Source organism: Anomaloglossus baeobatrachus, chromosome 12 (genome assembly GCF_048569485.1).
Source record: "Anomaloglossus baeobatrachus isolate aAnoBae1 chromosome 12, aAnoBae1.hap1, whole genome shotgun sequence".
NCBI lineage: Eukaryota > Metazoa > Chordata > Amphibia > Anura > Aromobatidae > Anomaloglossus > Anomaloglossus baeobatrachus.
Window position 1 is genome coordinate 25,072,978 of NC_134364.1, and position 11,477 is coordinate 25,084,454.

The following is an 11,477-nucleotide window of genomic DNA, read 5'->3' on the forward strand; positions in this document are numbered from 1 at the left end:
GCAAAATAGTTGTGTTTGCAGAACCTTTTTTGCAAATACATTGATGCTGGATCTGTTCCTGATTACTGTATGTGTGAACAAAGCCTTACAGGTCTGCAGGAACTGATACTTGGAAGTAAAAGGCGGCTGGAGGCCAAAATATACAGTAGAGACCAGATGGGGTCAAACAAATCTGTCCAAAAAATAAGTACCCCCCCGTTTGGCCCCCACCTTCATCAGCCAGTGTATACTATATATACACACATATATATACAGTGTATATAGACCTCTCTCCATATGCAGTGCCTGATGCCTCCATTCCCTACATGAGTTCATTTCAATTTTTATTTTTTAATTTTTTTTTTTTTAATTTTTTTTTTTACGGTGGCAATAAAGCAGAGCTGAGTTTGTCGGAGAAGCCTACATCACTGTGTATAAACCCAGCTCTGCTATATCTGTAGCTTAAAAAAACCCCGAACCTATATTTTTGGTTTTCACAGTTATTTAGGATCGGTGGTAAAGATGGCAGCAATAGTCTGTGGTGTTTTCAGAAAAATTCTCTTGCGGGGAGAGAGAAAAACCAAAAAAAAACAAGAGGGTTTTGATTCTGGTGGAAGCGTGTCACAGGAGTGCGTCTCCATCCCCCTGCAGATAGCTGCGGGGGCTAATGGCTGCGTGTGTGTGATTCGAGGCCTAGAGCGGTTTCCATGGCAATGCACGAGATACCTCAACCTCCGCGGCAGCGAAAACAGAGGCGGCCGGAGGGAAAAAAAACACAAATGTGCCTCCATTACAGGGATACAACACTGATAAGAGCGCAAACGGTCCATAATATGGATTAGCGGGTATGGGGACAATAAATCTGAATATGGCCGCAAAACTACAACTCCCAGCATGCTTTGACAGCCGGAGGCACAATTGCTGCATAAGTGACGTCTCGTATAAGCATCCTATAGGGTCAATTCAAGGACTTTTGGAGGATTTGTCAGTATGTATACACAGCGGCTGTCGCCATCAGATTAGATGAGAGTGATCAGCTATGTGCCGCACGTAGCCATAACGGCGGCAGGAACATCTCTGATCTATGGTTCTCCCCTCTCCTCCCCTTGTGGAGCATCTCTGGTGACATTGATTTGCGGATCTCGGCCCTGTGATACTGTCCCATTAGTCTTATGTCGGTAAATTCTATCTGGGGAATTTCTATAATCAGTGTAACATGGGGCTGCAGGCGGAAAGCGCAGGGCTTAGATTAATCCCAACCTGCCAGATGACAAAAGGCTTGTTTCAGAATATTATATCCCTTAAAGGGGAAACTATGGAAGGTAAAGGTTGGTAAGATAGCGCCACAGCTGTACACAGGGCAAGTCAGGCATTACAGCTCAGGCCCATTCTTACTGTCAAGTGTGGCGCTGTTTTTAGGCCATATTTTTTTAAGGAACCCTTTGTATTGTATGAGGTACACACTTTCACATCCGTCTGACGAAAGACAGTTCCCCTCTTAAACACGGCAGGCGCAGAATGCCCACATGGAGGACCCCAGAAAGTGCCAGACAAAAAGTGTTCCCATTCACAGGGCCAGGTAGAGTGTACCCAGAGTCAGTTAAAAAGTGCTCCCATAGCGTTAAGTATTTGGTACAGAGATTTCTGCACCATTTATGCATCTCTTGGCACGAAAAACAGTGTCAAAAACGCACTTTTTTTGTGTTTTCAATGCGTTTTTTATGCAGTTTTTGGTGCAGATTTTTCCCACTCATTAGTATTTGAGAAATCTGCAGCAAAAACACTGAAAGAATTGACAAGCTGCTGTCACGCTAGGTACGGTGAAGTATAAACCGAAAGGGTAGGGAAACCCTGTGTCTAGGGAAGGAGGAGATGGTGACCCATGACCAAGCCCACTGCTGGGCCCTGGCTTCCCTCATAGCCTTAGATAGGTTCCCCACCTATGCGCCGAGCAGGACACCTGGCCCTGGCTAACCCTGAAGTAGGCCATAGGTAAGGAATGGATGGGATGAACACTTAGGGGTACTTTGCACGCTGCGACATCGCAAGCTGATGCTGCGATATCGCACGTGATAGTCCCCGCCCCTGTCGCAGCTGCGATATCCTTGTGATAGCTACCGTAGCGAACATTATCGCTACGGCAGCTTCACATGCACTCACCTGTCCTGGGACGACACTCTGGCCGGCGACCCGCTTCCTTATTAAGGGGGTAATCACTGCGACGTCACACGGCAGGCGGCCAATAGGAGCGGAGGGGCGGAGATGAGCGGGATGCAAACATCCCGCCCACCTTCTCCCTTCCGCATATCAGGAGCCGCGGTGACGCCGGTAGGAGATGCTCCTCGCTCCTGCGGCTTCACACTCAGCGATGTGTGCTGCTGCTGGAGCGAGGAACAACATCGCACCATCGCGTCAGCGTAATTATGGATTACGCCGACACTACACCGATGATACGATTACGACGCTTTTGCGCTCGTTAATCGTATCATCTAGGCTTTACACACTATGATGTGGCCTGCGATGCCGGATGTGCGTCACTTTCAATTTGACCCCACCGACATCGCACCTGTAGTGTGCAAAGTACCCCTTAAGGTTCTGTCACACATAACGGGATCGCTAGCGAGATCGCAGCTGAGTCACCGTTTTGGTCCCGTTAGCGATCTTGTTATGTGTGACACCTACCAGCGATCAGGCCCCTGCTGTGAGATCTCTAGTCGTTGCCGAATAGTCCAGGCCATTTTCTTCAAAGGCAATGTCCTGCTGGGCAGGACACATCGCTGTGTTTGACTCTGTGTGACAGGATCACAGTGACTGCTGAGATCGTTATACGGGTCGCTACTGCGATCTGTATCGTTACTGCGTCGCTGGTAAGATCTGGCTGTGTGACATCTCACCAGCGACCTCACAGCGACTTACCAGCGATCCTTATCAGGTCGCATCGTTTTCGGGATCGCTGGTAAGTCGTTGTGTGTGACTGGGCCTTTAGGGTACCTTCACACTTTAGCGATGCAGCAGCGATCCGACCAGCGATCTGACCTGGTCAGGATCGCTGCTGCATCGCTACATGGTCGCTGGTGAGCTGTCAAACAGGCAGATCTCACCAGCGACCAGTGACCAGCCCCCAGCCAGCAGCGACGTGCAAGCGACGCTGTGCTTGCACGGAGCCGGCGTCTGGAAGCTGCGGACACTGGTAACTAAGGTAAACATCGGGTATGGTTACCTGATGTTTACCTTAGTTACCAGCGCACACCGCTTAGCTTAGCGTGTGCAGGGAGCAGGAGCCGGCACTGGCAGCGTGAGAGCTGCGGAGGCTGGTAACGAAGGTAAATATCAGGTAACCACCTTGGTTACCCGATGTTTACCTTGGTTACAGCTTACCGCAGGCTGTCAGACGCCGGCTCCTGCTCCCTGCACATTCAGGATTGTTGCTCTCTCGCTGTCACACACAGCGATGTGTGCTTATCAGCGGGAGAGCAACAATAAAAAAACTAACCAGGGCTGTGTGTAACGAGCAGCGATCTCACAGCAGGGGCCAGATCGCTGCTCAGTGTCACACACAGCGAGATCGCTAATGAGGTCACAAAAACCGTGACTCAGCAGCGATCTCAGTAGCGATCTCGCTGTGTGTGAAGCACCCCTTAGGGGTGCTTCACACACAGCGAGCTCGCTGCCGAGATCGCTGCTGAGTCACGCTTTTTGTGACGCAGCAGTGACCTCATTAGCGATCTCGCTGTGTGTGACACTGAGCAGCGATCTGGCCCCTGCTGCGAGATCGCTGCTCGTTACACACTGCCCTGGTTCGTTTTCTTCAAAGGCGCTCTCCCACTGTGACACACAGATCGCTGTGTGTGACAGCGAGAGAGCGACAAATGAAGCGAGCAGGGAGCAGGAGCCGGCGTCTGGCAGCTGCGGAGGCTGGTAACTAAGATATTTACCTTAGTTACCAGCCTCCGCAGCTCTCACGCTGCCTGTGCTGCCGGCTCCGGCTCTCTGCACATGTAGCTGCTGTACACATCGGGTTAATTAACCCGATGTGTACTGTAGCTAGGAGAGCAAGGAGCCAGCGCTCAGTGTGCGCGGCTCCCTGCTCCCTGCACACACAGCTAAGCGGTGTGCGCTGGTAACTAATGTAAACATCGGGTAACCATACCCGATGTTTACCTTAGTTACCAGTGTCCGCAGCTTCCAGACGCCGGCTCTGTGCAAGCGCAGCGTCGCTTGCACATCGCTGCTGGCTGGGGGCTGGTCACTGGTCGCTGGTGAGATCTGCCTGTTTGACAGCTCACCAGCGACCATGTAGCGAAGCAGCAGCGATCCTGACCAGGTCAGATCGCTGGTCGGATCGCTGCTGCATTGCTAAAGTGTGAAGGTACCCTTAGTCAACCCCACTAAGCTCTAAAGATAACACAGTGAGCACATACTGGAGAAAGTAAACAAATAACGTATCTCCAGATGACTCAGGGAGAGGAGCTGCAACAACATCAAAGTTTCTCCAGATGTATGCAAGCAGACTGCTTCCACTGAAGACTTGATAAGGGTATTACACCTATCACCAGTACAGAGTAAGGGGAAATGTGGGTATATAAAGACACTACAGGACTATCTGATGATAAACAGCTGAAAGAGTGAGGAACTCCGCAGGGTGCTAAAGGGAAAGGGATGAAAACCAAGCAGAGGAGTTACCGTACCTAAGATACCAAATGCACCAAGCTAGTGGGTCAGGGGGCAGTTTATGCAGCCAAACACTGTGACCTTCTATAGCCGGACACCATGTAACTGTCTGTCACCTGTGACAGCTGCAGATTTAAATCTGCACCAAATCTGTAAGGAGAAAATAAGCAACGTGTGCATGAGACTTCAGGATTCTCATTCACTTTGCTGCCATCAGGAAATAAGGAGAGAGGGCCTTCCATTCTGTTGCACTGTGGCTCCCGATAAGACTTGCTGTCATGTTCCCCCACCCCAATGGGCTACAAGTCTACGGCTAACGTGCATGTACAATCTACAATTTCTAATAAGGCAGATAGCCAAAATATTCCTCTCTTAGAGATGATCCTCGCAAAGTTGGCAACGAAATCTGGTGTTGTCAGAACGCTTCAGCTCATGTAGTACTAACATACTAACATCCTTTTTCTACCCCGCATGCTCCTCATCGGACATCCCACAGTTGACATAAAAAAACTGGTGGCAGGTATGGTGTGACGCTTGTGCATGGACATCCTAGGAGCTGCATGGCTTGCATGTTGACGTTATTGGTACAATATATCATCTAATGGTTCTTTTTTTTACAAAAAGGCCTCAATTTAGTAAAATCAATTATGGTTTTTGTTTTAAGCAAAATTGACCCCAAATGTTTATTGACTTGAGTATAGCTGTGTTGAAAATGGTGTCTAACGTAGATGAGGTCTACCTTCTCAACTAGTAAGGCTTTGGTTACACCAGAAGTCAACAGTTCTTTCACATTTGACAGAAAGAATAGCTTAACGAACACTATGGTGAAACCCACAGGACACCATGAACACTGTGTTGGAACCGACAGGACACCATGAACACCATGATGGAATCCACAGAACACCATGAACACCATAATGGAACCCACAGGACACCATGATGGAATCCACAAGACACCATGAACACCAGGATGGACCCCACAGGACACCATGAACACCAGGATGGAACCCACAGGACACCATAAACGCCTTTTGAAACCCTACAGGGCACCATGATAGAACCCACATGACACCATGAACACCATTGTGAAAACCACAGGACTCCATGATTGAACCCACAGAACACCATGGTGTCCTGTGGGTTCCATAATAGTGTCCTGTGGGTTTCACCATGGTGTCCTGTGGGTTTCACCATGGTGTCATGTGGGTTCCATCATGGTGTCCTGTGGGTTTCACTATTGTGTTCATGGTGTCCTGTGGGTTCCATCATGGTGTTGATAGAATCCTGTGGGTTCCATCATTGGGTCCTGTGGGTTCCATCATTGGGTCCTGTGGGTTCCATCATGGTGTATTGTGGGTTCCATCATGGTGTCCGGTGGGTTCCATAATGGTGTCCGGTGGGTTTCACCAAGTCATTGGGTTCTGTTTGGTGCCATTGATATCCATTGTGCTACAGATCACACATAGCATTGTGGCTCTTGTTAATGTGGTTCCAGAGTTTTATATAATAAGTTCTGTAAGAAATGTCAGGAGGCAAAGTTGAACATTTTGGTTAAAAATAGGTCAACTCGTTGATGACGCAGCAGTCCTGACAATCTGGCCAGTCTTCATTGACGTGAATAGTAGCCTTGGAAGCCTTTACATGCTTGTGAAGTCGACCCTTCATCTAGGACAGGGAAAGGGACTCCATTTTTGTAGAGGTGGAGGGGTACCGGCTCCTGGATTACCGTTTGTCCATGTTGCTTATCCATATCTTATTGACACATTATAGTGAACCTGGAGCATTGAGAATTTCAGCGTCTGACTGAATGTCCATGTTTTGTTTTTGTGATGACAGTAGCCTGGTTCGCCTTCGACCCTGGTTCAGCACACTCAGATATCATCTTCTCCAACGATAACCTGACCGTCACATGTAACAGCTATGACGACAGAGTAGTGCTGGGGAAAACCGGCTTCTCCAAAGGAGTTCACTATTGGGAAATGACCATTGACAGATACGACAATCACCCAGACCCTGCCTTCGGGGTGGCCCGGGTTGAAGTGATGAAGGACGTCATGCTCGGGAAAGATGACAAAGCTTGGGCCATGTACGTGGACAACAACCGCAGCTGGTTCATGCACAACAACTCCCACACAAACAGGTACATTGAACAGGTGGTGTGTTCGGGGTGTCCGCAGACATGATACTGATGTGATATTTCTGCTTTGTCATAGGACTGAAGGAGGCATCACCAAAGGTGCCACGGTTGGCGTGCTCTTGGACTTCACCAGGAGAACTTTGACCTTCTCCATCAATGAAGAGAAGCAGGGTCCTGTGGCATTTGAGAGCATGGAGGGCTTGTTGTTTCCAGCTGTGAGCCTCAACAGGAATGTGCAGGTACTAATACTTTTTAATACTTAAAGGGGTTTTCCACTTTCTAGAAAGTGGATCCTAAATGATCTAAAACAACAAACCGAGCAGTAAATCATTCCCCGGGTCCAGCGTCGCCTCGACAGGAGTGCAGAGGTAGACGACACAAGATGTTGAGCTCATTGATTGGCTAAAGCAGTGGTGCACCTTGTTGAGCTCATGTCACCGCCGGTGCCAAACCACCGAGACCCGAGCAGCGCTTGACCCCAGGAAGTGTGAGTAGCTGCTCTGCTTGTTGGTTTATTTATTTTAAAGTGTTTGGGGTCTACTTTCCTGAAAGTGAGAAAACCCCTTTAATATCTGAAAGTATCTGTGATGTTCCTTCAGGACAAGATGACAAGAGGTTAATCGCGTAGTGTTACATTTTGGTTTAATTTACTTTACCTTCAAAACTTTGCTTGGGTTATATAAACTGGTATTGCAGAGGAGGAATACTTAGGGGGTGCTTAGGGGACCCAATCCTAATACTCAGGACAAAACCTGGACAGAGAGCAGTTACAAATCCGGTCTTTTATTCTGGAGGACAACATGTCCACGCTTCACTTGTAGAGCTGAATAAAATGATTTCTAGGACCACGTCGATCGCTTGTGTTGCCAAATTTGGCGTCTCTTCCAATTAGTAGGCTGGTACATTGCGGCAAGACACAAACATGACCTCTCAACGGTCTACTAATTAGAAGAGGCATCGGGGATGCTGACAAGTAGGATACGGACTGCAGGGATCCGGTCTGACTGCCATGGAATACCAATGTGGCCGCTGAACGAGGGACCCTCAAGTCTTTTTGCTCAACTCTATATACATGGACTGCACTCTGAATGGGAATTGCGGTAAATCTTTATTTTCCCCGTGGTGGCACTGCCAGGAAATTTAACTCTTACCGTTGAATTCTCCGACCTATTATGACCCATTCCTGGAGTCCCGGCAGCAGAAAGGTCTGTAGAAGACCCCTCTCACAATTATGTGTGGTCTAACCCTTTAAGCTCCCGTTCCAGCATCGGTGGCCATGTTGCTTCTGCATATGTAGCTGAATATGTCAAGGTGCCATAGCCAATATATCATTGCAACATGCCATGTCCTTCATGAATAGGCCAGAGGTCGATACATATACCGGCCCTGTCTTACCAAGAACTGTGATCATAAAATGATTTCTTGACTTGTGTTTTTCTCACCGTACAGGTAACGCTTCACACTGGTTTGCCGATTCCCGGTTTTTACTCGTCCAGAGCCTCCATAGCATCTTAAAAGTGCCAGAAGGACTGAAATTGCTTTGTATGGCCCCCAATGATTATCACACTGGACTTCAAAGCAGCAAATAATTCTCACAAGAAAAGAAGAACCTGTAAATACCCCGAAGGGGCGGAACATGTGGGGTGCTTACACAAACCCTCCTGATGACTGTGACTTTCCCCCGATGACCGGCGCTTACTTCTCCTCCTCTGTCCATGGTGTTCTCCAGACCCTGCCTCTTCACTATATGCCATATGTTTTCACATTTCTTTTATTGACCTCTGTGATGCTCACATCACAAGTCTTCACGGTGTCCGGCTGCATCCAGAACACCGGCACCTTACCTCTCCAAGATGTCCAGCTTTCAACTCTCCAGCTCTGGCCACCGCATCGGTCTATGATACCCATCTACCAGCTCTTCATAGTAGACCACTTTCCAGTATCGGAACCATGCATCTTCAGGATGCCCAACTTCTCGCCTCTTGACGTGGCCACCTACGATATCTACCCCTAGGGTGTTCACATCACCACCTCCCTCTTCCACATGGCGTCCGGCAGTGAAGACCTCATCAGACTGAAATATTTTTTTCCCCCTTGATCATTTCTATTTATTTGATTCGTCAGACTCTCATTACCGTGCATATACATTGTCGTTCTTACTGTCATTTTACCCGCCGTTGCTGCTGCTACCCCTTTCGAGGACCGTAAAGCTGTAAACTTTGGCTACTTCGATCCCGGTACTGAGGTCCTGTCCGTGATCTATTGTATTTCCTAATATCTTGCGGAATGTAGGGCGACATCCTTTCTCTTAAGGCCATCGTCTTTATGGTGCTTGTAAAAGAAAAATGTAGAAATTTCAGATTTCTATAGGATTTTCTAATAATATAAAAATATAACAGTGGCCGACCGCTGTCTTTGTATATAGAGGTCGCTCCCATTAGGCAATAGAGGCTTCTGGCTAAGGAGGCTCCCATTAGGCAATAGAGGCTTCTGGCTAAGGAGGCAAGTGGAGGGGGCATTACTAAGACTGATCCACTGGATTCCTAAAGCTGCCATATATAACGGTATGACATGATGCACAATTTACCCAGCGATGGGCACTGGGGCATGGAGATTGCCTCAGCCCAATGCCACGTGCTTGGATGATGTCAGAGGCTCATATTGTCCACAAGGACATATTTAAGAACTAAAGCGCAATTTTACCCCCCCCAAAATCCTTCCCTATTATATTTTAATTAATTCATACCACCCTAGTAATATATTATTTATGCTTAGTTCTGGTCTATAGACCCTGTTCAATGGTGCGAATTTGGAGTCCCCACATCAGTGTTATGCTGCCCCCTTGTGGCAGCCGGGAGATTTGCTGGGAATATAGTTTGTATGATATTAGTGCATATTTAAGTAATTAGTACCCCTGCGAACAAGGCAAAGGACTATTAATTTACACTATTCGCTCTCCTGACATATCTTCTTTTTTTTGTTTTTAATAAATGATTGCATTCCTCATGAAAAAAGCTTTTAAAAGTCTGCATTGTACATTTTTTTTGTTTTCTTTCCTGAAAATATATATCTATTACCATTCTCTTTCTTATCATCAGTGCAGGGACTCGCCTCATTAAAAGGAGAGTGGTAACACCCAGTTGTCAGTTTTATACATTTCCAGGAGGAGTTACAGAGGGACGGAACAAAAAAATGTTCCTAAAATAGGAGACTTGAGAGCTGCATGAACTGAATGGGGCCGTGCGGTCATCTATCATCTGCAGTGCCGCCCATTGAGCTGATGGTGGTGTTACAAGTTCCCCCGGAACGTTGCACGTTTCTAACGGAGCGCAGATTATTACCGCATGCACCCTGGAGTCCGATCCGCACAATGGTTCCCTCTTGGAAGCCAATTTTAGACCCAACCTAAAACCGCTGCCTCTTTACAAAAAGAGTGCCAATATACCCGCCTAGCCCCTGCTCGTGCTTGATGCATCCAAATGCCCACACCATCCTTATAATGATCACTCGGCTATTATAACCAGCAATAGCGGACACAGAGAGTCTGCAGATGAACCATTCCCGAAACTAAAACCGAATGTACATAGGTGACTTTAGCCGTGTGTGTGTGTGCGCGCATTGGATATCGACGTAGAGAGTGTACCCTGCTAATTTATTTGGGCAGGCGCCCGTCTGTCCCCCTTACCACGTACCCATTACCTAATCTTAGCTACAGAAAATCTCTGTTGCGGGACAACGCTGTTGTTTAGGTTTATTTTTCTGATGAGAAGCAATGGCTGGGCCACTCTGAGCTTCTTCGCCGCCCGCGGTGAGTAGTCGTCCTGACGAGGCTTATGGGATTCCTAGTGACTTGTATCGCATAGTTCATTTGTATATGTAGCTCTCGCCCTCTGCAGACGCTGTACTCAAGACAAGATTATGTTTGCCGTTACCAATAAATAATTTTATGAGGGAAACTGCTGCCGTTTGGAAGTGTTTTATTTACCGCTCATGTTAATGCATACCTGTGGTTTCATCTGACTGAGCAGAATAAGCTGTCCTCTGTGTGTACATGAAGAATGCCACTATTGTTGGCCATTATATGACTTGTACGTCATGTCACATGTCACACAGGTTTTCTCTGAGCTACTGGGTGTGACTAGCTGTTATGATGTCTCCCATACACAGCACACACAGATGTGAGGGATTTCTGCTCCCCTATGTAGCACATGTTCAGAGGGAGTTACAGCTCAGAAGCTATCATACAGAAATACTGAGCAATGTAGCTGTGAATCCAGAACTAGGGAGAGGTAAAACACAACAGACAGCAGCAGCAAAATAGACTACATTATACAGCAGCACTGAGCAGTGTAGCTGTGAATCCAGAACTAGGGAGTGAAAGTGGCAGCAGCATGGAGTACATTATACTGCAGTACTGAGCAGTGTAGCTGTGAATCCAGAACTAGGGAGTGAAAGCGGCAGCAACATGGAGTACATTATATAGCAGTACTTAGCAGTGTAGCTGTGAATCCAGAACTAGGGAGTGAAAGCGGCAGCAACATGGAGTACATTATATAGCAGAACTGAGCAGTGTAGCTGTGAATCCAGAACTAGGGAGTGAAAGCAGCAGCAGCATGGAGTACATTATACAGCACTGAGCAGTGTAGCTGTGAATCCAGAACTAGGGAGTGAAAGCAGCAGCAGCATGGAG

General features: G+C 47.6%; 1 protein-coding gene across 11 annotated transcripts in view; it reads left to right on the forward strand.

Moving 5' to 3' along the window:
• Positions 1-10,743, forward strand: part of TRIM9 (tripartite motif containing 9) — a 106,987-nt gene extending 96,244 nt beyond the window's left edge. For 6 of the 11 annotated variants that reach the window (XM_075330838.1, XM_075330843.1, XM_075330840.1 and 3 more), the window contains 4 exons: positions 5,147-5,170; positions 6,487-6,790; positions 6,864-7,026; positions 8,237-10,743. In XM_075330838.1, coding sequence (XP_075186953.1) covers positions 5,147-5,170; positions 6,487-6,790; positions 6,864-7,026; positions 8,237-8,302 — 557 coding nt within the window. In that variant the 3' untranslated portion in view covers positions 8,303-10,743. The remainder of the gene's footprint in view (positions 1-5,146; positions 5,171-6,486; positions 6,791-6,863; positions 7,027-8,236) is intronic. The other 5 variants (XM_075330845.1, XM_075330847.1, XM_075330848.1 and 2 more) reach the window with 2 other exon arrangements.
• The last annotated feature ends 734 nt before the right edge of the window (positions 10,744-11,477 follow it).